Source organism: Rhododendron vialii, chromosome 12a (genome assembly GCF_030253575.1).
Source record: "Rhododendron vialii isolate Sample 1 chromosome 12a, ASM3025357v1".
Lineage (NCBI taxonomy): Eukaryota > Viridiplantae > Streptophyta > Magnoliopsida > Ericales > Ericaceae > Rhododendron > Rhododendron vialii.
The window spans coordinates 28,772,127-28,799,432 of record NC_080568.1 but is presented as its reverse complement, the minus strand read 5'-3'; the positions used below and the strand labels follow the sequence as shown (position 1 = coordinate 28,799,432).

Below are 27,306 nucleotides of genomic sequence, written 5' to 3'. Positions count from 1 at the left end.
CCCACCAAACTTCTCAGACTACCAAACTTCTCAGACTTCAAGGTAGCACATGGAACCGAAGTTTCCTTCTTCAAGGTAATTGTTGTGCAGACATTTCTCTACAAAAAGAGCAACGCTGCGTCAATGACACTCACACAAGACAATCATCTACACAAGTTTGCAGCTTTTGGTACATGAAAAGCATCAGAATGGTTTTGACATGAACTGGGTGCAAAACCATTTCTGGGCAGCGATGATGTTTGGCATGGGAGAAAATCTGGGTATTTTGAGATCATTCTTTTCCTGGGTACACAAGGAATTTCGTACGAAAACAAGGGTATTTTGAGGTGATTTTTCTTCTTGGTATTGGTGGGTGATTTGCATCAGAGAGAATCCGGGGTTTTTGTGAGTTGATTCTTGTTTTTCTGGGTATTGCTAAATCAAGAACTATGATGTTGGATGTGGTCGTCTCGGTGATCTTATTCATTATAGCTATTGCGGTTTTGGTGACAATTCATCTCTGTATAGTTGGGAGGGCATTCAGGAGGGGCGCTTTCGACGTTAATGCTACTACTAATGTTGTTCAAAGGGGTGGCAGCAGAAATCCAAACATGTCCTTCGACGACATCAAAAGACTGCCTTCTTTCGATTACAAGGTGGGGGAAGACAGAGGAAAGGTCATTATTCCTGTGGACTGTGCTGTTTGCTTGGAGAATTTCAAGGTGGGGGAAACGTGCAGGCTGCTGCCTAACTGCAACCACAGTTTTCATGCTCAGTGTATCGATTCATGGCTGTCGAAAACAGCCGTTTGTCCGGTTTGTCGAGCCGATGCAAATTTAGCAAACGTTGGGCAGCAAAGTAGGAATTCAAGTGATCAAGTGGGAGTTGAATTGGTATAGGGAGATGATGGTAGTTTCTTGGGAGTGTGGCAAAAAATTGATTCAGACTTTGTTGTCCTAGCTAGAAGCAGGTAAAAGATGCTCCTTTAGTTTCTTTGTTTTTTTTCCTTTGCCTCTTTTGACAAACAGAGAGAATATTTACATTTTTTTTTTGGTGCTGGTTTTGCTTGGTATAAATCAGAGCAAAGCAACACTTAGAGGATCTTGTATATGTCATTACATATAATGATATTCTGACCTGTACTAATCTGATATGAATGAAACTTGTCTCTTTCGAGTGTTCTTTTTTGCTTGGGTGTGAATATTTAAGCAGGAGTAGGTTTGGGCCTGCACTTTTTTCCATCCTATTTTGTTATATCCAAAACACCTTGTGTGTTCACTTCGAGTTTCTAGACTCAACCCCTCTTTCTGCGCACGATTCCTAATACTAAGTTCTCTCTTTAATTATTATTCTCAATTATCTCTCTCCGCTCATTACCTAAAAAACCTCCTGCAAAACCCAAATCAAACAAAGCCTGTATTTTTTGGCTTCTATGAAGAACTTTTCTTTGTTTTGGTCCTAATTAATTAATGAGCAAGCTGCTGGCATTGAATTGGTTTGTCATTTCCATAGAGGATATAGTCAAGGGAGAGTTTCTCATAATAATTATTCTCAAGGACAGTTGGTAATTTCTATGTCTAGTGATTTTTTTTGATAGTTTAACTAACTATTCATCCTGACGAAAAGAATTAAAAAGGTATAAAATATAAATGGAAGTTGAAAAGTGTCTAAATACGAACAAAAAGACAGCTAAAGCTGCCTTTTAAAATTATTTCTGTGATTAGTAGTAATTTTGTTTTTCGCTTTTGGTCATAATACTTTTCAGATTGAATAGTTAATTCTAAAATTTGGCAAAAAACTACGAGTAGTAAAAATCAGAATTCAGTGAAACGCAGTCTAACTTGAAGTTGCAAATTATGTATCTCTTGTTTCAGTGGAGAGGTGGTGTAAATCTATACATCTTCTTTGCTCGTAAACAAGTAGTATTTTTTATTTATTCAAGCGAAATTCTGCAAAATTGTCTTGCCATTACCTACACGTTCGGTTTTTTTACGGGACTAACAGTGATGAGATAAAGAACACCACGCTCCGATATTATATATCTCACACGTTTTAAAATTACATATTCCATTACATGCATTTTGACTTGTAAATTTTCTACCAATTACCCGATATTACGGTCTTCTTAATATATAGTAGTAAAATTCGATGTTCGTGTGCGGTCAAACCAATGGCCCGTATGTACTCATTTTCCTTCCCCTCCCTTCCCTTAGGGTTTCACCACCCTAATGCGGCGGCAGAAGGGGAGGGTTTTACCATTGATGGGTGTTTTCCTTCCCCATAAAGTGATGGTCATTTTCTCGTTTTCAATAATCTCTCCTGTCGAGTGAGGGTTTTTTTTTTCTCTCGATCTCAGATCTGAGAGTTTCTTTGTGTTTCTCTTTCTTTTTCATTTCTCTCGGCTTCTCCTTCATCAGCAAGGTGCCGCTTTGAGTTTCGACAAAGGTGGTGGTGATGGTCCTTCGGCGGCGATGGTGGTCTGATGACAAATCAAATTGGTTGGATCAGCTTTCCCATTGATTCCTATTTTGGGTTGCAAAAGATATTGCCCTATGGAAGTGGAAGTTGTCATTGAAGACATTCGCCGATGAGTTGATCGGTTAGGCTTTGTAATTTATTTTTTAATTCGTAGATCGGCGAATGTCTCCGAGATTTTGGTATTCGTGCTTGAAAAGCTAGACCTCCTGATTGGTTATTGGATCCTCTGTGAAACAATAATCATCCTCTTTGATTTACAATTATGTTTTTTAATTAATGAAAATTTCATACCATGTTGACAAAAAAAAAACGGCCCATATAGTTTTAGAGGTGGAAATCGGGATGCCTGGAATTGTGGTTGCTTCTGCATTTTCAAAGTTTTGAATGTTAGATTTGTTGAATTGTTTCTTGGTCAGAAACTTGGTGTATTTGGATGGTGGAAGTGGTTTTTTGTGATCAACTTGCAAATTGTTTCTAGTTAAATATGAAAACATTCAACAAAATTATTAGAAGTGTGGTCGCCTTCCGAACCCAATTCAATATTAGTCTGCTTTCTATCTCTAGAGAAATAAAATAAAAAAACCACAAATTAGCCCCACCTTGAAACAAATATTGCCATTTCTTGTATACTTGTTTTGCCCACCAAACCTCTCAGACTTCAGACAGGGCAAAAAAAAACAAAACAATTTCTGCTAGCTTGCTTCGGATATTGGGTTATCACAATCTCTCCGCGGATATCCGCAACGACGTCCTCGTTGCGCATAAACTCTCCATTGTGGGACTCGCCCAAGCACCTTTCTTTGCGGGACCAGTTAAGTAAAGAGTTGTGTTATGGATTATCAAAACAAAAAAGAAAGAATAAAGAAAGGATACATTTATCTAAATACTGATAGAGAAAGGCATAAAAAAAAATGGTAATATTGATGTTATGAGCAGCAACATTAAAGAATTCAACCCCCAAGCATAATCAAGACCATAGGGATAAAACAAAAAGGGACACCTTTTAGTTGGATCCATGTATAATTATGAGATGATTATGCACTTAATAAATAAATCATGAGGTACCAAGGGACAAACTTGTCATACTTTTCTACTATTTGAATAAGAAATTTATGTTTTAAAGGGCCAACATATCCTTGAGTATCCCGGCGAGTGAGTCTCTTTGCGTGTTTGAAACATGTACAGAGACCACTTAGGCGTCTTGGTGCTTCATCGATAGCACCTGGTATTGTGCAATATCGAATTTTGCTTTGTTCTCAATTCGATGCTAAACAAGTCCGAGCTAATTTGATAAACTTGTGTTAGAATTTTTCTTCCATACATGATAAAATTAACTTGAAATCCTCCAAAACAGAGCAACATGAGCTTATCCAGAGGATTTTCATTCACTAAACTCCAACTACTCGTTCTGGTTGGAATTGCATCCACAATCTTCAGCGCAATCCCTCCAAAATCAGTTGCCTTGTACTGAAACACTCGCAGATTCCTTTCCACCTAAATATGATACGACCTCCAGTCGAACATGATTGTTCGATCTGCAAAAAGAGAATTTCAAACACAATGCACCTTCATCACAAAAAACTTCGAATTTTTTTTCCACAAGTTACTAGATATCAATGAGTTCTTTTAATTTGTGAAACACAGTTTAAATTTTTTTGACGAAAGCTAGGTTAGTACACAGTGGGTTTTAAATGCTACCCATAACCCTGAATCTCAAACGCTCACGACGGGGCCCAAACCCTGGCCTCCCTGGCCTCCCACATGGGGAGGACCAGCAGATCGATGCCAACTGGCCCATTGGCTACTCATACCCAATTAATTTACCTATCTGTCTTTAGCAGGAAGCCTGCCCCGAATAGATATATCCATCCTGTGAAACTCCACTTGGGCACATTCCTTCCAAACCACACCACCCCATGTCAAAGTTGAACCATTCTCCTAGTTCTGGGTGCTTCTCAGCCCGACTTCACCAAGAACATTCCATTTGGTGAAGGGCGTCAAATTAACCAGTCTTATATTTTTCGATCGGATGAGCGATTCGTGCTAGGAGTATCGTCAATCATAAACATATTCAAGTTTAGTTTGTTTATACAGGAAGTCAACTATCTGAATGGTATTTGCGCAAAGCGTACACATCAATCACCACCAAAAATCACCATTGTGTCTATAATTCTTGTAAACTTCATAATCATCGACAACAACTGCCCGATAGTTTAATGTAACCCAAAGCTCAAGTTTTAATGTAACCCAATGCTCAAGTTTTTTAAATTGAGACTAAAGGTTCCCCTCCTAAACTCCTTCAATCATTGCGTCCATTTCAAATTCATAGATTAGAAAAAGAGGTGCTTGGTTTTGTCCCCTCCTAGCTTCAAGCACACAAGCTGCACCCTTTTGGGACCTGCATCCATACTTTTCGATTAGTTGGTTTGGGCTCTGATACCATCTGTAACATCCTGCCCAACAACTGGCCTGAACAACCTGGCATTTTGGAACTTTTCGCTATATCCAACCCAACGTACATGAAAAGTTCGAGAATGGGATCGACATTAACCGGGTACACCAGAATTGCTGGGAAGTGATGGTGTTTGCCATCAATGACATGAGAGAAAATCTGGGTATTCGGAGGTGATTTTTTGCTGGGTACTAATTCTTCTTCTGGGTTTGGTGGGTGATTTGCATCCGAGGAAATCCGGGGATTTTGAGTATTTTTCTGGGTATTGCCAAATCAAGACTATGGTGACGGACGTCTTCCTCTCGGCGCTCTTATTCTGTATGGCTATTGGTGTTTTGGTGACAATTCATGTTTGCTTAGCATCCAGGACGGGGGCTTTTGACAATAATGCAAACGCTATGGTCGTTCAAAGGAGTAACAGCAGAAGACCGAACATGTCTTTAGATGACATCAAGAAACTCCCTTCTTTTGATTATAAAGTGGAGGAGGAGGTGGAGAGGGGAAAGAGTAGTAATCAAATGGAATGTGCTGTTTGTTTGGAGAGCTTCAAGGTGGGGGAAATGTGCAGGTTGCTGCCTAATTGCCAACACAGTTACCATGCTCACTGTATCGATTCATGGTTGTCGAAAACAGCTGTTTGTCCAGTTTGTCGAAGTGATGCAAGTTTAGTGAACACTGGGGAGCAGAGTAGAAATTCAGGAGAAGCCGGAGTTGACTCGGCATAGAGATGTGGATTGTTAATAGTGAGTTTCCAATGCAGATGCTGTTAGTGTTAAGGTTTCAGTATCAAAAGTTGCAGGTAAGGGGCTCATTCAATTTGTTTCTATTTTCTTTGGCTTTTATTACGCGAAACAGAAAAAAGATTGAATTCTTTTGGATTATCTAGTAGTTGCTTGATATGAATAAAAACAAAGCAACATTTGGGGATATTACATTCATTCTGGCCTGTATCATGTGAATGAAACATTGCTCTTTCAAGTGTTCTTTTCCTAGGTTGAATATTTGAACAGGACTAGGTTTAGGACGTACGCTTCTCCATCATATTTTGTTACATCTGAAACACCTTGTTCTTTAAAAAGTAGCGGTACTTTGCTTGATCGATCATCCCTTTTAGGAGGTTGACTCCGGTGGCTAAACTCGAGTTACAGAGATGGGAACAAAGAACACCTATCATCGATTCGTATTGGAGAACTATTTTTGTCTTGGTTTCTAATTCAATACTAAACAAGTCCGAGCTAATTGAATACTTGTGTTAGAAACTTATCGCATTGGTTTGCCATAGAAAAAAGTTGGGTTTTTTCTAGGCTTAATTGCAAGAACACCCCCTAAATTATCGCGTTTTGGCAAGTTCACCCCCTTAAGTTTAAATTCGAGCAACTTCACCCCCCAAACTACCAAATTCGAGCAACTTCACCCCCTCCCCCATTTTCCGTCCATTTCTGTTATAAATTTGGATGGAAAGTTTCCACATTTGGTACTGGTACCGAATTTTAGGTGGTACTGGTACCCAATTTTGAAACTTTCCATCCAAATTTATAACAGAAATGGACGGAAAATGGGGGAGGGGTGAAGTTGCTCGAATTTGGTAGTTTGGGGGGTGAAATTGCTCGAATTTAAACTTAAGGGGGTGAACTTGCCAAAATGCGATAGTTTAGGGGGTGTTCTTGCAATTAAGCCTTTTTTCTATGTATTCTTTGTACATACGCAATGAACATGTTTTTTCGAGTTATTCAACCTAATTATAGCAACATCGTCTTGCCAATACCTAAATAATTCTGGAGGTGGAAGTGAGGATGACATAAGAAAAATAGCTGAAAGCTTAAACCCTAGAAACACAATGATGATTTATGATGAGCGCATATATGTTCTCTTCAAATAGTAAATAGTCTACGACGAAAATTTTGAACAAAATGCATTTTTACCACAAAAACATTCAAACTTTTTTTTTGACAAGTTACTAGATATCGATGAGTTCTTTCAACTGTCAAAAAACAATTTGAATCTTTTGACAGAAACACATTCTTTTTCAGCTGAGAAGGGACACTCATAAAACAGGTCCAAATGAGATTCATCACCATTACATAACACCACAAATTTGGGACTGTTTTGGGGGGCTGTGTCGGGAGTTGTTTCGAGGCAGCAGCTTGGCGGCAATGGGGTATTTGGTTGAGGCAGCCGCAATGGAGGCAAAGGGTGACTTTCTCGAAGCTCTTGGGTGGTGTTTTGCTCGTGGCTCAAGCTCTAGCTTGTAAAGTTAGCTCTTTGCTAACTGCATTTTTTCCCCTTCTTCATGTGTTTGTTGTTGCTGTTTTTTGGTTTAAAGAAAAAAAACGTAGGTTGAGAATTTACGAGTAGTAGTGAGTAGTAGGATGGTATATATTGTACACTCTCAGAGGCTATCTCGATACTTTTCTTTTCCTATCACTCTGATTACATTATTTTATTCTTACGATAAATGAATTTCTTTTTGCCGATAAAGCAAAAAAGCGGGATACCATGTATTGCTTGTCCATCGTCATACTCATTTTTCCAATCTATCTTTAGTAGAAAGCTAGCCCCAAATAGAGATCCCTTCTACAAAACTCTACTTTTTAGGCATATTCCTTCTAAACCACACCACCACCCCAAGTCAAAGTTTTGAACCATTCTCCTAGTTTGGCTTGATAAAGAATATTCCATTATGTATAAGGATGACTGATGAGGGATCAAATTTTTTAGGATTATTTCCCTTTCAATAATTTCCTTAATATTTTCCATTTTTCTGCATGCCTCTGTTTCTATATCTGTCACGATATTCGCTTATAGGTGGCCTAAACAATGGTTATCTAACCATAAAAAATGTATCCTTGCCATCTCGAACAACGTATTCAATATATTCGAGTTTCATTTTCTAATACAAGAAGTCAACTATTTGTACTTAAAATCATACAAAACATACATATCAGGATGTTTACTACTAGTATAATTCTTGTAAACATCTTATCCACTAGCATCAATTGCGTAAACCATTTCGAATTCAGAGCTTAGAAGGAGAGGTTCTTGGTTTCCTCCCCTCCTGGCTTCAAGCAATACTCACATGTACCTTGTAGGATCCGCCACCACACTTTCGGTTGATGTAGGCTCTGATACAATCTGTAGCGTCGATCACGCACTCCAGCTGGCCTGAATAACCTTCAGAGGAGCTAAACCACTGGCTCGAAACAATAAATTTCATGAGTGAGTGAGGTCTTCTTACTTTATCCATTCATTATAAGAACAGATTCTATCTTCAATTACGACATTTCTTTTTCATCTGAAAAGTCTAGCCAAAGCACTAACGTGAGCGAGAAAATGGAAGCCTTTACTAGTAGGGGCCTGCTGCGCACCCCTATTAGTCAAGCTTGATCGCTGTAGTTTGCCTCGCAAGTTATTTGGTAGCTTGTATATATTATGCGAATTCTTGATCCTAGGCCAGCTTGCTTGGGGTACGTGTTGCCACAAACTCACACAAGACAATCACCTAAACATTTTGGAAATTGTTGCTATATCTATTGATTCATGAAAAGTACCGGAATGGGATCGACATACACTAGGTACACCACAATTTTCGGGAAGTGATGGTTTTTGGCATTAGAGAAAATCTGGGTATTCTGAAGTGATTTTTTTCATAAGTACTAATTGTGTTTTGTGTGAGTTTATATTGGTATTCTGAGGTGATTCTTCTTCAGGGTATTGGTGGGTGATTTGTATCAGGGAAAATCAGATGGTTTTGAGTTGATTATGTTCTCGCAGTATCTCCAAATCAACACCACGGGGATGGACATCGCGGTCTCAGTTATCTTACTGTTTGCGGCCATTGCAGTTATGGTGTCACTTCATGTTTGTATAGCGGGGAGTGCATTCAGGAGGGGTGGTTTTGACAATCCTGCTGATATTGTTGGCCGACTGAGTGGCAGCAGAAGGCCAAACATGTCTTCAGATGACATTGGAAAACTGTCTTCTTTTGATTATAAGCTGGAGGAGAAGAGAAGAAAGAGCAGTCATATGGAATGTGCTATTTGTTTGGAGTGTTTCAAGGAAGGGGAAATGTGCAGGTTGCTGCCTAATTGCCAGCACAGTTTCCATGCTCAATGTATCGATTCATGGTTGTTGAAAGTAGCTATTTGTCCAGTTTGCCGAGCCGATGCAAATCTAGTAAACACTGAGGAGCAAAGTAGAAATCCAGGAGAAGTCGGAGTTGACTCGGTGTAGAGAGATGTGGATCGGCAATTGGGAGTTCCAAATATAGATGCAGAAGCTGTCTTAGTTGTATTTTGGAATGAAGGTTTTAGTATCAGCACCAGCAGGGGTGAGACTTGAGAGGCTCCTTCAGTTTATTTATTTTTTTCTTTTCCTTTCCTTTTGAGAAAGAGAAAGAAGATTAAATTCTTTTGGATTACTTAGTTGCAAGACCCACCTGTCGAGCAGGGACGAGGAAGGGATGAGGAAGAAAGTCGGCCTTAGTGTCTGTCCGACGATGCTGAGTGAAAGGGCCGTTGCTAGTTTCTTGATGTCAGCAAGATCTAAGCTACATCTGGGATTATTGCAGTGGAAATAATTTCTGACATGTACTTTGATATGAATGAAACATCGCTCTTTCTATTGTTCTTTTCGTGGGTTGAATGTTTAAGCAGGAGTAGGTTTAGGACACATTTCCATCCTATTTTGTCACATCCAAAACAGGTTTTTGGAAATTCAAAAAATGGGGGAACCTTGTTGGATTGAAAATAGAATTTTTCATAAGTCCACTATAGCACTTTTCAAACTCATCTAGTCCACTTCTAAGTTTCATAACCCACTAAGTCCACTACTAATTTTAATGACAAAAATATCCTACCTAAGAAACAATGGCCTTATTTGGCTAATACGAAAATATATATTTTCCAATTTTTTTCGTTTTTGTTGCAATTAAGTCGTTGCCGCCGCCACCACTGCCACCGCAGCTGCCGCCCCTGCCATCACGCCACATATAACGTTATATGAGTAACAAAAAACGTATTTTTTCATTTTTCTAGATTTTTTTATTGAACCCGTTACACTTAATATTTAACGTTATATATGTGACAAATTTCTCTTTTTGTTTTTTCCTATTTTTCTTGTATTGATTTTTTAACGTTATATGAGTGATAAAAATTTTCTAATATACAACATTATATGTGTGGCAAAAATAAAAACACATATATTTTTTTTGTGACACGAAAAACACATATAACCTTATTTATTTTTTCAAAAAACACAACCTGTTCCAACCTTTTATGTCTAGCCCTAAAAAAAACACACATATAACCTTATATATTTATTCTAAAAACTCCAAATATATCAGAAGCAATTCGGAAAAGCCGTTGTGCGGACCAAATCAATAAGTGATTGATGAAAAACACAAATATAACCTTATATATTTATTCAAAAAACTTCAGATCTCTAACCCTAGGAAAAGTACACATATAACCTTATATATTTATTTAAAAACCTCCGCATTTCAAAAATGGGAAAAGAATGGGTACGCTATTGCAAAAAACTGTTGGAGCTTCAGACATAGATCTGATGGATGACTTTGCTGAGATGGAAAAATTGGCAGTAGTATCCTTGGATAAGCCATTTGGAAGTCCTCATCTTGCTTCAATTGAAGGAAGTGAAATTGTTGATACCTTAGAGAATCGGTCAGTTTCAGTACACTCTGATGTTAGTGGCTACGGCTGTTGGAAACATCAGGATAAATCGCCTCTGATGGATGATAACCAGATTAGACTAAACAATATCGGATGAAAAAAGGAAAAATACAAAACAATATAAATATGGAAGTCGATCACGAACGAATCAATCACGAACAACAATCAGTTGATCACGAATATCGCATTAAAAACAGAAACATACAAAAAAAGATACATACTGAAGTCGATCGTGAACGAATCGATCATGAACGGCAGTCAGTTGATCACGATTAGCCGTCGACCCCCTCTCTCTCTCTCTCTCTCTCTCTCTCTCTCTCTCTCTCTCTCTCTCTCTCTCTCTCTCTCTCTCGTTTGGACTCTGTTTCCCTTCTGGATATGGGAACAACGTGAATATGAGAGATTTTATAAAAGTGGGATATGGGAGATTTTATAGGAATGTGATATATCAGATTAACAGTTTTTAAAGGTAAGGGTATTTTGGTCCTGAACTAATTCCTTTTTTAATTGAATTGGACTTAAAGCCTCACCAAAACCTAATTAGTGGACTAGAGGGGTTATGAAATTTAGAAGTGGATTTAGTGGATTACAAATATGCTATAGTGGACTTCCCAACAATTTTTTATTGAAGATATTCGAGCTTGGTTTGTTTATACAAGTCAAAGATTTTCAAACAATATTTTTACAAAACATACAAATCAATCACTACTACAAAGCATCACCGTATCACTAAATCTTGCAAACATCATAATCATTGACAACAACTGCCCTTTGGTTCGCGAACCTAGAGCATATGTTTATCTCATAAGAATTTCACATATAACCTTGAATATGTATACACTTTTACATCTATATAACAAAAATTTTATAACTTGTACATGTATAAACCTTTAAATGTGCTATAAACTTAAATTTTTAACATGTGCTTGTAATTTCACATATGTATGAGCATATTTAGGGGCTACATAAAAATTTTATTGGTGGTTCTAGACCTGTACGAGAGTATAAATATCTATTATATATCTTTGACTCGTTAAGGCTTGTGAACAAGTTTGAGTTCGAGCCAAACCTCAGCAAGCTCGGCTTGTCAAATTTTTATTGAGCTCGAGCTCGGCTCGAGTTCGTTTAACAACTTAACAAACAAACCTGAACATTTGGCTCGATCTGGCTCGTTTGCAGCCCTAGATATATGTGGATCTATGTGCATCTAACGGCGAACTTGTGTTTTAAAGGCATGTTTGTAGCATTGCTCATACTCCCATCTCTAATCTAAGTTCTAATGCATGACCGGATCGATTAAAGCCTTAAGTGCAAACTAAGAATAACAGGACATGTTATCTTGCCAGAGATTAGCAGTGCAAAACTAAACATCACCAAGCATGCAACTTTTTCGTTGCCAAATAAAATGACCAGCATATACAACTTAACAGAATGCTACGCAGTATCTAATGATCAAGCAGAATCTGTCACCCATCAAAATGAATCATCTATCAGTTCGTACTTGTAAACTTTACTACATTACGTGAGACAAGGCAACTAGATCACATCATCAGTCCCTCTTAGAACCACTCCTTCCATCTCCTTCGTCATTAGGTGATGGCTGGTTAAAATCCTCATCCCACGAATATTGAAATCATTTACAACGAGGCAGGCTTTTGGAGCAATAGTCAGTTGAGTGCCCTGCTACTCGTCGCCCTAATTTTATAGCTCCTATTAGACAGATAGATACATGAAGAAAAACCAACTTCTGGAGTTCCAAAAAAGTTCAACCATGTTCTTGTTCTGACCTAAATATCTTACTGCCAAATCGAGACTTGTAGCTATTGCCGCCCATTGGTATTTCTCGCTAACAGCAACACTTAATAAACTTACGCCATAGGAAATATATCTGTGCTCAGTGATTTGTAAGTACAAAAGATCCTCAACAGATTTAACTCTCCAAAACTAACATGACATGTCAGTCTGTATCCATCGTTTAATATGTCACCGCAGAGGAGGGGATTCAGAACAAGTTACCCTCTGTGCAGTACATCATAAAAAGACGTCAATTTTCTTAAACAACAGAATTATCAAATCAAAATTGCTTTGCACAGAGGCGGATGATGTGTTGAGGTGGAGAGCTGCTAAGAATAGTTTGGTCTCAGTTTTGACCTTCCTTGAAAAGGAATATGGCGTCTGAAGACACCTTTGACGTGGCTTTCCTTGATTGGAAGAACTATGCAGTTGAGAAGCAGGGGCAAAATTCTTAGTCGATTGGTGCAGCATGTTTAACAGGGAGATTGTGAACCCTTGTTGCTTCATTTTTCAATCCTTTTACATTGTTTCCAAGACCAAGGGTGGCAAATATTCATAGTACATCACTAATATTTACCCCAGATGCTAATTTAATAATATCAGATGGTCAAGAAAAGAGAGAGTGATTCATCACATCATTTACACGCATTACAAGCACACTACAATAAAAATGTATCCTTGCCGTCTCGAACTACGTATTCAATATATTCGAGTTTCGTTTTCTAATACAAGAAGTCAACTATTTGTACTTACTAAAATTTTACAAAACATACATACCAATCACAAGCACAAAGCATCAGGATGTTTACTAGTATAATTCTTGTAAACATCATATCCACTGACATCAATTGCTTATACGCGATCCAAAGGTCAAGTTTTTTAATTCGAGAATAAGGTTCCCCTCCTAAACTCCTATCATTATGCAAACCATTTTGAATTCAGAGCTTAGAAAGAGAGGTTCTTGGTTTACTCCCCTCCTAGCTTCAAGCAATACTCACATGTACCTTGTAGGATCCGCCTCCACACTTTCGGTTGGTGTAGGCTCTGATACAATCTGTAACGTCAATCCCATGCTCCAGCTCGCCTGAATATCCTGTTCAGAGGAGCTAAACCACTGGCTCGAAACTATAAATTTCATGAGTGAGGTCTTCCTACTTTATCTATTCATTATAAGAACAGATTCTGTCTTTATTTAGGAAATTGAAACATTTCTTTTCATCTGAAAAGTCTAGCCAAAGCACTAACGTAAGCGAGAAAACGGAAGCCTTTACTAGTAGGGGCCTGCGCACCCCTATTAGTCAAGCTGATCGCTGTAGTTTGCCTCGCAAGTTACTTGGTAGCTTGTAGAGATTTTCTTATATACTATGCCAATTCTTGATCCTAGACCAGCCTGCTTGGGGTATGTGTTGACACACTCACACAAGACAATCACCTAAACATTTTGGAAATTGTTGCTATATCTATTGATTCATGAAAAGTACCAGAATGGGATCGACATACACTAGGTACACCACAATTTTCGGGAAGTGATGGTTTTTGGCATTAGAGAAAATCTGGGTATTCTGAGGTGATTTTTTTCGTCAGTACTAATAGTGTTTTGTGTGAGTTTATATTGGTATTTTGAGGTGATTCTTCTTCAGAGTATTGGTGGGTGATTTGCATGATTTTGAGTTGATTATGTTATCCAATTATCTCCAAATCTGATGGACATCGCAGTCTCGTTTATCTTACTGTTTGCGGTCATTGCTGTTATGGTGACAATTCATGTTTGTGTAGTGGCGAGGGCATTGAGGGGTGGTTTTGACATTAATCCTGCTAATACTGTTGGTCGACTGAGCAGCACCAGAAGACCAAAAATGTCTTCTGATGACATTGGAAAATTGCCTTCTTTTGATTATAAGCTGGAGGAGAAGAGAAGAAAGAGTAGTCATATGGAATGTGCTATTTGTTTGGAGAGTTTCAAGGAAGGGGAAATGTGCAGGTTGCTACCTAATTGCCAGCACAGTTTCCATGCTCAATGTATCGATTCATGGTTGTTGAAAGCAGCTATTTGTCCAGTTTGCCGAGCCGATGCAAATCTAGTAAACACTGAGGAGCAAAGTAGAAATCCTGGAGAAGTCGGAGTTGACTCGGTGTAGAGAGATGTGGACCGGCAATTGGGAGTTCCAAATATAGATGCAGAAGTTGTCTTAGTTGTATTTTGGAATGAAGGTTTCAGTATCAGCACCAGCAGGGTGAGAGGCTCCTTCAGTTTATTTTTTTTTTTCTTTTCCTTTCCTTTTGAGAAAGAGAAAGAAGATTAAATTCTTTTGGATTACTTAGTTGCAAGACCCACCCTCGAGCAAGAACGAGAGTCGGCCTTAGTGTCTGACGATGCCGAGTGAAAGGACCATTGCTAGCTTCTTGATGTCAACAAGAACAAAGCAACATCTGGGATTATTACGTCCCTTTTTTTTGGTGCTATATTTCTGACATGTACTTTGATATGAATGAAACCTGGCTCTTTCTATTGTTCTTTTCGTGGGTTGAATGTTTAAGCAGTACTTGGTTTAGGACACATTTCCATCCTATTTTGTAACATCCAAAACAGGTTTATGCAAATCCAAAAAGTGTTGGATCATCTCTTCGAAAGGTTGATTCCTGCGTCTGAAGTTACAAAGATGGAAAACAAGTTCGAGCTTATTGAATACCTGTGTTAGATGCTATGTTTGTGTTCCTTCAAAAAAGAGAGAGAAAGAAATACTTGTTTTAGAAGTTTCAGGAATTGGTTTGGCATTTCCATTAAAGATATTCGAGTTTTGTTTGTTTATAAAAGTCAAAGATTTTCAAAAACAATATTTTTACAAAACATAAATATCAATCACTACCACAAAGCATCACCATATCACTAAATCTTATAAACGTCATAATCATTGACAACAATTGTGTTCGGGAACCTAGAGTATATGTATATCTCACAAGAATTTCACATATAACCTCGAATATGTATAAACTTTTACATCTATATAACGAAAATTTTAGAACTTGTACATGTATATAAACTTTTAAAAGTGCTATAAACTCAAAATTTTAATACTCCATGCGCTTATGATTTCATATATGTATGAACTTATTTATGGACTACATAAAAATTTCATTTGTGGTTCTAGACTTGTATAAGAGTATTAAATATCTATAATATCTTTGACTCGTTAAGGCTTGTGAACAAGTTCGAGTCAAAACCTCGGCAAACTCGGCTTGAGCTCGCCTTGTCAAATTTTTATTGAGCTTGAGCTTGGCTCGAATTCATTTAAAAACTTAACGAACGAACCTAAACATTCCAAAGCTTGCTCATTTACGGCCCTAGATACCACGATTTTAAAATCCTTGGTGTGACCGTCAACAGAAATTACCAGTGTACTAGTCAAACTGAAGTACGGAGATAGCTATTACATAGCAAGTGACGGGGTAAACTATGCAATCTGGAGTCAAGTCTCTATCTATATAGGTTGTCGATTATAGGTATTTCGATATGAGTTAAGTATATAGATATTTCAACAACCTATATCGAAATTGCCTATCAAAACTACTTATTCAGGCTCACAAAGGTCCCGCACGTGAAGCAACGCCATATGGATTGGTGACTTCTTTACAAGATATACTTCAACCAATTCACCCAGCACAAAGGCAGAGTTCATCAATGACGTAGAACATTCAACAGTTGAAAACAGAAAATAAAACATACGACACGGATGCATTACAAATGGTTGAGTTCTGAATTTCTAGAACACAAGCTTCGCGAGTCTAAACCAAATTCATACACTATTTGTCAGAAATAAAAAGTTTAATGAGGAAACTGACAGTGAGTTTGGAAAACAAATTGCAATGGACGCTGAAGAAGAGCAAATGACAATGTCAAGTATCTATTCTTAGCTCAATTCTTCTTCTCAGTATTGCTCTCCAGCTCCCTCCTCAGCTGGAGAGAGAAGTCATCATTGACGTCATCATCATCCCAGTCATCTTCCCACTGCTGCATTATCTCTTTCCCTTCCTCCATGTCCTCCCACTCTGCCATTGTCATTGTATTAGCAAAGATAAAGATTCAAAACAGGTGATCCTAAGGGTTCACTTACGAAAATTAAATTAAATTACAAAAGGCAAGTTTTGCATCATGTAAAGAAAAATATCAGCTGTGAATCACAATGTCTGCATTTCCGCCATAAAAACAAGAGAATAATGATAGAAAACGCAACCAAACTGGCTACAAATCTGCACATTTTGCAGCACAAACTAGTCACATTTGCAAATTGAGACATTGCGGCGTAAACAATAATGAATTTTGTGTCATTCGTTAACGGTGTTATCAACAATGGCAATTTGATGTCTTCCGTATACCCACCCACTTATCTCATAGAAGCATAAAAGTATATACTCTAATGTGCAAAGTGCAAACTAATAATAACAGGACATATTATCTTGCGAGAGACCAGCAGTGCAAAACTAAACATCACCAAGCATGCAACTTTTTCGTTGCTAAATAAAAAGACCAGCATATATAACTTAACAGACTGCCACGCGGTATCTAATGAAGCAGAATCTGTCACCCATCAAAATGAATCATCTATCAGTTTGTACTTGTTAACTTTACAGCATTAGGTGAGACTAGGCAACTAGATCACATCATCAGTCCCTCTCAAAACCATTCCTTCCATCTCCTTTGTCATTTGGTGATGGCGGGTTGTGTGCCCTGCTACAATAACACAGGCTTTTGGAGCAATACTAAGAAGTTTACTGGAAGCTACAGCCCACAACCTGTGGATGGAAAGGAACCAAAGGATTTTCCACACTAAAGGTTGCAACAGGGGAGCAAGTAAACAATCTCTAAAACAGTAATTAACATTAGGGATTTCCTGAGCTCAAGAGATTGGCGATACCATCCCAGAAGAATAAAGCTTTACGTGAAGAATGGGGACTGACTGGTGTAGTTCCGAGACCAAGATAGTGATGTACTGACTACTGATGTCCATACTTACAAAACACAAGCAAATGAATAACATTGAACTACATGACCCCTCTCTCTCTCTCTCTCTCTCTCTCTCTCTCTCTCTCTCTCTCTCTCTCTCTCTCAAAACACAAGCAAATGAATAACATTGGACTACATGACCTCTCCGATACAAACCCTTGGGCAAATGAATAACATTGGACTACATGACCTCTCCGATACAAACCCTTAGGTAGAACTCACCCTTGAAGACCGGCTTACAAGGGGAGGGTGCCCAAGAGCTTATATGCACATGGCTAAGCCCATACTTAGCCGATGTGGGACATTAGGATCGTAACATACCACCACACTCCGCAACCGACGTCCACGGCGGCCCATCACTCTATTGGCATGGAACACTCGTCCAATCAATAGGTAGCCCTGCATCCAAGCCCATACTCGACATTATGGTTGGCTCTGATACCAATGATACTAACCCTTGGGTAGAACTCAACCTTGAAAACCGGCTTACAAGGAGAGGGTGCCCAAGAACTTATATGAACATGGCCAAGCCCATACTTAGCCGAGGTGGGACATTAGTATTGTACCTCTCTCTCTCTCTCTCTCTCTCTCTCTCCTATTGAATCCCCGTATTTATCTAACCTCGCCAAATCCAATTCTAGGGCACAGAGGCTATCAAACCAGAACTCAATTGGAATAAGATGCAGACCTAACTAACCAAAAACAACAAAAGTTCTACAACACGATTTAAGAAAACTCCAAGTCGTTGCCTCGTAAACGAACTAAAATTAAACAGATTCAAGAAAAAATCCAAAGAATTTATTTGCACATATTATGCCGTGTAAAGGAAACGAAAAGGACTTACTTTCGTTGATTTCGAACTCTTCGAACTCGTCATCGTCTTCGAACAGATCGATCTTCGGTTCTTCTGTTGCCGCCTTGGGTTCAGTCGCCATTCCAAATATCTCCAACGAACCTGCTGTGACGACAAGATTGATTTATCTTCTGTGAATAAGCTAGGGTTTTTGATAAGCGTCGAAGAATCGAGGCAGAATGCTAAATGTTATATAGGCTGGGATTCATATAGAACCAATCCCACGGGAGACTGGGGTTCTCTCAACGACGTCGTTTGAAGAAAATTACAATTCATCCCCCTCAACTTTTGATTCTTTCTTCTTGAGGCTAATTATTTAGAACCCTGTACTTCCACACCAAAATTCTATTTTGGCCTCTGTATTCCATCCATTTCATGATTCACATGAGGGGCGGGGATGTTATATTGGTTGCCAAAATTATAATTTTAGGAGATTGTTTTGACCAAATCATATGTTCATTGGACAATTGTGAGATTAGATTGTTGCTAGAAGACGACAATGTCGTCTTTAGTTGGAAACAACTTTGGTTTTACTAAATCTGTCACATCACCCAAGCCAGTTGATTTAATCAAATTACGATGAGTTTAATCAAATGGTCGGTATTTGAGATTGTGCCAAATTGACATTATACCGGTATATCAACATTACTGTTTCATACTTCTTAATTTCACCGAGCAAACACCTTTTTTCCATCGGCAAAAGAAAATTCATTGAGTGAACTTGCTCTTACATTGAATAATAATTAAAAAAGGAGAGAAAATATCAGGTACAAGTCATATGACTCACATCGACCTATCTATGTTCTACATCACATTTGGTAGACAGTAGTTCAAGTTTTCAGCTACAAAATCATCTAAATTCGTTTCAAACAGTATACAACAAACAACATCCAGTACACTTGTGGTTAATCAATGTGTATATCATCCGTACAAATCCCCAAGGGAAGAAAAACTGAAAGTAGAGGCTCATGCAGCAACTACAGAACCTTCTGCAGTTCTCCAAAGCAGGGGAATTTGTGTTATAAGCCACACTATAGCTCTAATGCTGCCTTTTAAAGTGGGAGCTGTTCTTCAGATCCAGCATATTCTTTTGGGTTCATGGACATGATACACAACCCATGAGGGAGAAATAGGTAAATTCCTAGAAACACAAGAACTCCGAGATCAGCCTCTTCACCAACAGGAGCTCGACGAGGATTTACCAAGTATATCTGGCTTGCACACCATAAGCAGTACAGGCTTGCTATGATCAAAATCAGCCTCATTGATTCATTTGATCTATTTCTAATAGACTTCAAGGATTTCACTCTGCAAAACAAACCAATACGTCGCTTCAATCTTGGATTCTGAAATTGAAAACGAAAGGAAATGCAACAAATAGATGACAAAAACAAAGCGGAAGAAGCTAAAAATTCTTGTTTTACTTGGTTGGGTACTTGGGTTAAGAAAATGAGAAGAATTTTTCATTGTCTTTGTTTGATTCTAAACAAAAAGCATGTGTACAAGTTTTGATTTCCCCTTCATTTTCTTTTCCATTGCCAAAACTTAGACCAAAAATAGAATTAGGCACGCCAAATATGTCGAAGCTATACCGGCCCTGGAAAGAACTAGAAAAGATTTGTGCGCAGTGAATGTAAATCAAAACCTGTTGATGTAAATGAAACCACAGATCAAGCTAGTGCATAAGAAGCCAATTACAATGACAGCATCTGGGTTGACAGGGGCACGGCTTTCCCACCAACCAGTACTTAATATCCAAGTATACATGGAAGAATGCCCATTTTCCTGTACAATACGGAAGTGGAAAATTTGGATGAATCAGCACAACAGATATTCCTCATATCATCGTATCTGTAGAAATTTCATGTAGTAAGGACTAAGGATGGAGAAGATGAGATTTTAGAGGACTTTGCATTCATTTTCTCTGATATTGTCCCTCTCTAAAGTATAGTGGCACTTTCTGAAATAAATTACCAAATAGGTTTCCAAGTGACAAATGGCTTGACATTGCACAAATAATGTGTGATGTTACTTCTGGAACGGATCTTCGCTATTCTACAGTTTACTTTCACTCTCTGACTAGCCCAAGAAGCCTCACTATACCAGGTTACTAGATGGAAGAGGAAAAAGCCGGAACCAGAATTTCTGGAAATTAAGAACTTAAAACCCAAAAAGGGCTTTGTCAAGAGGACATTTAGCCATGCTCTCACCATGCTATGGTTCTGAATATTTTGTTCTTCCCCACATGGCTCACTTGTTCAAGCAAAAGTCATCCAGTGTCCTCCTCCCTCCCATCAATCGTTGTTTGTTAGCTATGTACAGACTATCTATGAACCATAGGAACCCTAGAATTTATTAAATCAGCCACCTTTAACTGATAAGCATATTGACTAACTGTATCACTATTGGCCAATGGTATTCGCTAAGTTTTTTTTTTTGGTGTGAGTGTGGGTACCACTCGAACCGTTGACATGGCAAATGACACCACAAGAGTGCCACCACAAGGGAAATCAAAGCTTTGGTATATTCGCTTAGTTAATAACCAACATATGGAACTTATCTCTTTCCATCTAAATAGCTTCATTAATCAAAAGCTCAAACAATATATATCTGAATGCAACTATGTATCAACAATTTGGGCGTGTTGTCTATATCAAATGTTCAATAGTCAAAGTTTTTAGCGCAAGGCCAAAACCATGTTTTAAGGCCTTACATCTCTTGCCCTATGCGCTCAGCATTCTCCCACAAAGTAGCATTCATTTGATGAGTTTGATTATGATACCAATGGTCCAACACTACGACTGCAACTATAGATTAGCTTTTACTTTAGTCGCCAGAACTTTCTCTATAATTTGGCAGTTGTTTAGTACAGCAACAGCCTACGCAACCAAATGACAATATAATCCAGAAAATTCAAAACCTCAGTCGTCAGTAGCAATACCATAGACAACAAATTTTTAATCATCTGTACAATTGTTGTGACAGCAGATAACTTGACCCTCCTAAATCTCAGCCACCTGCATAGTTTTGTGAACCAATTTCTAAACCAAGTCACCTCAAACATCCCAGAACATCACCAGCCACCTCAGTTTTATTTCGGAAAATCAAGAGAAATATGCTCAAACATTTCGAGGTCAACAACAAGATTAGCATATCAAATTCAAAATATTACCTCAAACAAGTGGTCTAAGAAAAAGTGGGATAAAGATCCTGCTGAGATCAACAAGAAGCATTGTTTCCTGCTAAGAGGCACCTGCACCATAAAACCAGCAATAAAGTTAAACCTACATCCTACAATTATCAATATCAATATTGAAACCTGTTTAACAATAAGAAAGCCTTGTGATGATCCTTCGTCAAAAATATATCTCTTCATGTTAAGCGGATTTACAGTAAGAAGATATTTTTTGCCTACAAAGTACTCCTTCTCCATACTCACTGGAGAGCCCCTAGATCATAATTAGCTCCACAGGCCACTAGATTTATTAAATGCCAATGGAATTAAATTAAGAACCCCAATATCTGCTTACAATGCTCAAACCCACCATAATACAGTCCAAATACCCACTTAGAAGACCTAATCAGAGCTAGGTATTTTGTGGTCTCACGTGGGTCAAGTCTTCCGGATCAATTCTCCCACCTCATCAATCTGTAAAAGTACATACACCTGCTACCCGGTCCACAATAACATGAGTATGAATTGCATGGGAGAGTGAGTGTTAAGACTTGTTAAAAATAGCTCATTTAATTTAAGACCACAAAAATTGATTAATATGGTAAGTAGACTAATGTACTTATTCCCAAGTTGAAGGTCTCCAAGAAATCCAACAGTAATTACCCAATAAGAACAAATAACTAGAAAGCCCTCAACTAAACCCAAAACATACAACCCAAGTAACCCAATCACGCATTCCAAAAACCTAATCCAGAACCAACTCCAAATTCCACAATGTGTACTAAATCTATCCACAATGTCTACTAGATTTATTAATGAGAATGGATTAGGCTGCCGTGGTGTAGACGAATTTGGCTAAAAACCAAATTTGTCCGAACCACATAAAAATCTGTCCACAGTGGTTTGATTTATTGGCTCAATATCTATTTCAAAAAAAAAAAAAGAAATACTCACCCCAGAAACGGAATCAAGCAACCCTTTTCGAAGAACAACCTTAGACACCCAACTGTAAAGAAGAGAAAGAGGAAACCCAAGAACCAAGACGTAGTAGAAAGGGTGGTGCACCAGCTGCTCGACGCAAGACGCGAAAGTCCGGCCCAGTCCGAGGGTGGAAGCGAGCCACTGGGAGAAGGAGCCGAGATCGGGGCCGAAGAAGGCGTTGACGGCGTAGGTGAGGGAGTGGTGTGGGCTGAACCTGCCGTTGGATAAGGCGGTCAGGGCTTGGCCTGTGCCCAGGGTGTAGAGCATGTGGGGCCCTGGCCCTGGCATGGTTTAGCTTTTGGGTTCGGCTGTGGCGTATGTATGTATAGAGTCTTTATAGACTGTGAAATCTGACGACTGAACTTTGGATAACGAGTCTAGAAATTTTATGTGGCCTTTTTGCAATGGAGAATGAGACGGGAAGGTGTGTACGAATGACTAGCCAAGAGGTGGTAGTGGCCACCGGCCGGAGGTGGCAGTTGGTAAATGGTCGCCGATGAGGAATACTTGGTGGTCAATTATTCGAAAGGGGAACGGGAGGAAGAAAGGTTGGGAAGAAACGAGGGAGAGAAGGGGGTTTGATAAGGTGAGGGAGGGTGCAGAGATGACGTGGCACCATCTGGTTGGTTGGTCGTGCATCACTTGTTATACGAAGGCTCCCGTGTAGAATTTAGTAATTGTTTTGCAAAGGATCTGCACTCCTTTTTAGCCATTCGTATTTTTCTTTTTCTTTTTGTCCATATTTACATGAATTTATAATATTGTCATTGAATATGTGAAAAAGTGTATTGAAAAAAGACGAAATAGTAAATTCAAATAGATAAAGACAAAAAAAAAATATGAATGACTAAAAGGGAGTGTAGAAATCAATTCTCTTTTACATATTCAAATAAGAAAAAAAATAGAGACAGATTTTTTTACAACCAAAAGTTATAAATTCAAACTTAGAAATAATCCCACTTTTTTTTTAACCGAATTAGTTAAAAAGTTAAGAAATTAAATATTTATAATTAATACTACCAAAACACCAATCATTGATTTTTTCAATAAATTAACTAATCAATTTATGGAAAACAAGGTGAATTACAACTTGTTTTTTGAGTATGCTTCGAAACGCTTTTCACACGTCTGATTTCACTATAGGTCTATAGCTAATGTGTGGTATTCACACAAATGGAGCGTCGCCTGATGGTACTTCGTGAGTACTGAATAACCGCTCGTTTCCCAGTGGAATGTGACAGCGGACTCGAGTCTTCGTCTGTTCACCTTTTTTTCTCACTCAGTCCTCACATTCCACGCTTCGTTTTCCTTGAGAGAGAGAGAGAGAGAGAGAGAGAGAGAGAGAGAGAGAGAATTCCGATCAAAATCGCCAAAATGCGTCCCGGTGAATTCGTTCCCGTCGTCTTCCTCGCCCTCGCGATCTACTCACCTCTTCAGGTACGCCTCACTTTCTTCTCCAAAACCCTTTATCAATCTTAAACCCTATCCAAACCCTAACATTTTTTCTTCATTGACATGCCGCAGGTCTTCGCGATCGAACCTTTTTCAGCCGCACTCGAAGCCCTCCAGAATGAAATCAAGTAAGTCATTTATGCATCAATACTTGAAGGGGACAAGGGATAACGGTTTGTTAATGGTGTTATACAGTAGGAGGGATATGTATATGATTGGTTTGTATTGTTGTTGGTATATATGGGTAAATAAGGTTGAGTTTGGACTAAATTTATGTTCGTTAAAGATAGTTGGTATAAATGCTAGTATTTATTTCTTTTTAGCTTTTCGTCATGATTTATATGTCACCTTCTTTGTCTTGACGAGGGGAGTCCACTAAAGTATAAAAATATAGACCGAAGTTATAAAAAAAAAAATTCATATAAGACTCCTAGAGGCCGTGTCCCCTTGGACACGAAAAAATAATTATGGGACACGCTAAGTGCGTGTCTAATAAACTTCATTAATCTTTTTAGGGGGGGAGCGCGAGGGGCACGACAGGGGTTAAATATGCAATTTTTAAATTTTTTTGGGGTAATTGTGTATTACTAAAATATTTTGGATTAAAAGTGTAATATAATGTAGATATGATGCTTGTTTATTTATATTGAAGCTTCAAGCTTATACATCTAACAATTTTTTCAATGATATAAATAAATGTTATTTATTTTTTATTTATTTATTTTTTCCGTGTTCCCCGCGGTGTCCATGTCTCAATTTTTTAAGAAATCTCGTGTCTATATCCGTATGCGTATACATATCCATGTCCGCGTCTGTGTCTGTGCTACATAGCTGGGAAGCTTTTTTGCCTTCATTTTCTTAGCAACCAAACATACAATAATGTCTTTCGTCTCTGTTTTCAGCTATACTTTCGATAGTATTGTCCTTCTCCGTCGCGCAGTGACTCACGCATCATTCTCGGAAGAGAACAATAAAGCTCTGAGTATTTTGGGAGCGAGCGTGATTGAGGCCTCCATTGCGCTCAAATCACTCGCCAAGGATATTGATATCTCTCCGAAAGATCTGAACCGTAAGATATCGGAGGTTTGCAACATGGAGTCATCCTGTGCCAAAGAGGGATCACAATTAGGGTTGCAGAAGGTGGTAAGGGTTTCTCCGAAGACCGATTCGTCCAGTCCGGCAGTGGTTTGCGGGGCTTTTCGGGCTGTGATCGGAGCAATTGCTGTCGACACAGGGAATTTCGATGACGCCGGGAGAGTTTTCGTGGCTGTTCTTGATGGGAAAAGTGCAAGCAGAAGAGCCAGTTCTAGGTAAGCTGTTTGAATTAATCTCTGTTATATATGCTAATATTGCTGCCACATTGTTAGGGTTTTAAGTTAGTGGCCGTTGCCTGTGTTGGTGAACTGGTGTTGATGTTTTTCAGTTCAGAACGCTAGCTTTAAGTAGTGCCTTATGATTCTATCGTTCCCTTCATGGTTAACATTAGAATGGGAGGCGGTAGTCGTGTGTGAATCGTATGGTGTTGTTTTGGGAACCTTGCTACTTATTTGATTAAAGATCTTATATATGTACTGGTCACATTGTTATGGTTTAAGGTTTGTATCCCTTGTCACTTGCTTGTGTTGGTGAATTGGTGTTGGTTTTTCTGAACTGCGAATGGAGAATGTTATTCTTGTGATACCAATGGTGTGTTTGTTTTGGGAACTCTTTCCTGGCAACTACTTTGATGGAAGCTGTAAGTTCGGGATCATTTTTATCTTAGTCATTCTTAGAACTAGGATCCACTTATCTGAGGATCGGTCATGTGATTTTCCATGTGATGCAAAATGGGATCCTCTATGACTGGTCTCATTTTGATGATTCAAGTTGAGAACTTGTTTATGATGGAGGAAAGTTAGTCATTAAGTTTTATCTTTTGGTTGAAGAAAGAAAGATTTAGCTTTCAAGTAGTCTTAGCCTATAAGGACTCATCATATTTCAATGGTGGTAAGGAATTATTGGTTTCTTCTTTTTGAAAACTATACATGTTTGTAGATTCTATTAACTGATCAAGCTCGAGCTTTGTAAATAGTGTATTCAAGATCAATTGAAACTTATCCTGGTGCTCAAGCTCATTGTATTTAGGCATGTGAAAATAGGTTACATGGACTTGGGCAACGAGAGTCGGGTGAGAGGGGGGTGTGTGTGTGTATAAGTATCAGATTCATCAAATTCCCATGTCCTTGGGACATGGGGACATGGCAAAATATTCATCTTTTCTCCTGTTATTTTATTTTCCAAGGTAACAAGTGTATAAAAGGTTTCACACAGTTTCTCCTGCATCCTTTGGTTGTTTCATTCTCAGTTCTAGGGTGATCTGGAATTACTTAGTTGCTAACTATACTTCCTAGGTGGATGTCCATCTAAAATGTCGAGCACGTCTCATATTCTTACCCAAGGTTGAAGTGTCCGACACGACACGTAGAAGAGTCCATGTTAACGTAAATGTGAAATTGAGTTAGGCTTCAAGAGGAAGTCGATGAACTATGGCCTTTTCGGCAAAGTGGTATGCAGTTGACCCCCTTTAGGTGCTGTTGTTTCCGTCTTGTCATCACTAGTCATATACACTAACACTTGAAATCCCCTTTTATTCTTAACTGATAACTGTCGAAATCTCTTTTGTTTTAATATTGTTTGATGCTTTTGTGATTTTTTGTTGTTGTTTAGATTATCTTTTGTGTGGTGGGGAGGAAGTGAATTGAAACCACTTGCTTGAAAGTAGTCTGCATTTTTCCTGCAAACACAGGGAAGCCACTGAAAATATTGAAAAAACCAGCTATAATGGTTTTCTGTCGATGTGTTGTTTCTGGTTGGACAACATGTTTTGGGGCACTAGTCCATGGGCGTGTTATTAAGGAGTTCACTTGCTTTAGGAACTGCAGTCCTTGTGATCCTATTTTCCATGTGAGAGGGTTTTTTTTTTCCATATTACTTCATTATGGGATTTTGAAAACAGTAACATTTTTAAAATCAAGAGCCTTGGACCTGTTTCTGGAGCTCTATTTGGTGGGTCTTTGAAATGTTTTCTTAGACATGTTTGATAGCATTATCTACCCTGTGGAACAACATTCTTTTCTGGACGTTATTGAGCCATTTCGTATCCTGGAATGGTGGACAATACTTGAATGCGCTTCTCTCAGCATAATCGTAGTTATGAGCTTAGAAGTTTGAGAGACCATGAATGCATATCTTCAGACAGCTTGGTGTTTGGACTCTGGATTAATGATCACTTGCTTTTATAGTGCTAACTTGTGACGGTAAAAATTTTCAACTTTCCTTTTTCTTTGAAGTTGCATAATGTGCCTTATTCAGAAACTTAGTGAGAGAGGGTTATCGGCCTTGGTGCTATCTGATCATAGAACGTTCAATTAGAAAGTCATCACAGTAAGTACTAGTCGTGGAAAATGTGGAGTA

The 27,306-nt window shown here is 38.5% G+C and overlaps 7 protein-coding genes across 9 annotated transcripts; 5 read left to right on the top strand and 2 right to left on the bottom strand.

Moving 5' to 3' along the window:
• LOC131310954 (RING-H2 finger protein ATL39-like) lies at window positions 1-1,167 on the top strand. Its single transcript, XM_058338231.1, has one exon. The coding sequence runs from the start codon at window positions 429-431 to the stop codon at window positions 876-878; it is 450 nt and encodes a 149-aa protein (XP_058194214.1). The 5' UTR covers window positions 1-428; the 3' UTR covers window positions 879-1,167.
• Window positions 1,168-5,190: 4,023 nt separating this feature from the next.
• On the top strand, window positions 5,191-5,634 carry LOC131309631 (RING-H2 finger protein ATL39-like). The gene has a single exon (XM_058336239.1). It carries the CDS (start codon window positions 5,191-5,193, stop codon window positions 5,632-5,634), a length of 444 nt encoding a protein of 147 aa, XP_058192222.1.
• A 2,827-nt stretch (window positions 5,635-8,461) lies between these two features.
• LOC131309630 (RING-H2 finger protein ATL74-like) lies at window positions 8,462-9,139 on the top strand. The gene is made up of 2 exons (XM_058336238.1): window positions 8,462-8,481; window positions 8,617-9,139. The coding sequence occupies exons 1-2, from the start codon at window positions 8,462-8,464 to the stop codon at window positions 9,137-9,139; spliced, it is 543 nt and encodes a 180-aa protein (XP_058192221.1).
• Window positions 9,140-14,093: 4,954 nt separating this feature from the next.
• On the top strand, window positions 14,094-14,528 carry LOC131309629 (RING-H2 finger protein ATL56-like). Its single transcript, XM_058336237.1, has one exon. It carries the CDS (start codon window positions 14,094-14,096, stop codon window positions 14,526-14,528), a length of 435 nt encoding a protein of 144 aa, XP_058192220.1.
• Window positions 14,529-16,099: 1,571 nt separating this feature from the next.
• Window positions 16,100-18,493, bottom strand: LOC131311768 (protein DELETION OF SUV3 SUPPRESSOR 1(I)-like). Of its 2 annotated transcripts, XM_058339340.1 has the most exons (3): window positions 18,385-18,493; window positions 18,237-18,352; window positions 16,100-16,437 (listed from the first exon to the last, which is right to left on the bottom strand). In XM_058339340.1, exons 2-3 carry the CDS (start codon window positions 18,325-18,327, stop codon window positions 16,304-16,306), a joined length of 225 nt encoding a protein of 74 aa, XP_058195323.1. In that variant the 5' UTR covers window positions 18,328-18,352; window positions 18,385-18,493; the 3' UTR covers window positions 16,100-16,303. The 2 variants fall into 2 exon arrangements, with proteins under 2 accessions (XP_058195323.1, XP_058195322.1); XM_058339339.1 differs by having other exon boundaries at window positions 18,237-18,451.
• Window positions 18,494-18,956: 463 nt separating this feature from the next.
• Window positions 18,957-22,978, bottom strand: LOC131311767 (uncharacterized). 2 transcript variants are annotated; one of them, XM_058339336.1, is made up of 4 exons: window positions 22,375-22,978; window positions 21,418-21,498; window positions 19,891-20,030; window positions 18,957-19,553 (listed from the first exon to the last, which is right to left on the bottom strand). In XM_058339336.1, the coding sequence occupies exons 1-4, from the start codon at window positions 22,687-22,689 to the stop codon at window positions 19,298-19,300; spliced, it is 792 nt and encodes a 263-aa protein (XP_058195319.1). In that variant the 5' UTR covers window positions 22,690-22,978; the 3' UTR covers window positions 18,957-19,297. The 2 variants fall into 2 exon arrangements, with proteins under 2 accessions (XP_058195319.1, XP_058195320.1); XM_058339337.1 differs by having other exon boundaries at window positions 19,944-20,030; window positions 22,375-22,971.
• A 581-nt stretch (window positions 22,979-23,559) lies between these two features.
• Window positions 23,560-25,447, top strand: LOC131311766 (protein NUCLEAR FUSION DEFECTIVE 2). Its single transcript, XM_058339335.1, has 3 exons — window positions 23,560-23,838; window positions 23,926-23,981; window positions 24,756-25,447. The coding sequence occupies exons 1-3, from the start codon at window positions 23,776-23,778 to the stop codon at window positions 25,165-25,167; spliced, it is 531 nt and encodes a 176-aa protein (XP_058195318.1). The 5' UTR covers window positions 23,560-23,775; the 3' UTR covers window positions 25,168-25,447.
• Window positions 25,448-27,306: the final 1,859 nt, after the last annotated feature.

Bases quoted from the DNA above. Each gene is read 5' to 3' on its own strand.
- LOC131310954 (XM_058338231.1), top strand. From the start codon at position 429: ATGATGTTGGATGTGGTCGTCTCGGTGATCTTATTCATTATAGCTATT.
- LOC131309631 (XM_058336239.1), top strand. From the start codon at position 5,191: ATGGTGACGGACGTCTTCCTCTCGGCGCTCTTATTCTGTATGGCTATT.
- LOC131309630 (XM_058336238.1), top strand. From the start codon at position 8,462: ATGGGATCGACATACACTAG. The intron at 8,482-8,616 runs GTACACCACAAT...ATTCTTCTTCAG, and splicing joins ATGGGATCGACATACACTAG to GGTATTGGTGGGTGATTTGT.
- LOC131309629 (XM_058336237.1), top strand. From the start codon at position 14,094: ATGGACATCGCAGTCTCGTTTATCTTACTGTTTGCGGTCATTGCTGTT.
- LOC131311768 (XM_058339340.1), bottom strand. From the start codon at position 18,327: ATGGCGACTGAACCCAAGGCGGCAACAGAAGAACCGAAGATCGATCTG. The intron at 16,438-18,236 runs GTAAGTCCTTTT...TGACAATGGCAG, and splicing joins AGAGTTCGAAATCAACGAAA to AGTGGGAGGACATGGAGGAA.
- LOC131311767 (XM_058339336.1), bottom strand. From the start codon at position 22,689: ATGCCAGGGCCAGGGCCCCACATGCTCTACACCCTGGGCACAGGCCAA. The intron at 20,031-21,417 runs GTAATATTTTGA...CGTATTGTACAG, and splicing joins TCTTAGACCACTTGTTTGAG to GAAAATGGGCATTCTTCCAT. The intron at 19,554-19,890 runs GTTTTGATTTAC...TTTGTTTTGCAG, and splicing joins GGTTTCATTTACATCAACAG to AGTGAAATCCTTGAAGTCTA.
- LOC131311766 (XM_058339335.1), top strand. From the start codon at position 23,776: ATGCGTCCCGGTGAATTCGTTCCCGTCGTCTTCCTCGCCCTCGCGATC. The intron at 23,839-23,925 runs GTACGCCTCACT...GACATGCCGCAG, and splicing joins CGATCTACTCACCTCTTCAG to GTCTTCGCGATCGAACCTTT. The intron at 23,982-24,755 runs GTAAGTCATTTA...CTCTGTTTTCAG, and splicing joins GCCCTCCAGAATGAAATCAA to CTATACTTTCGATAGTATTG.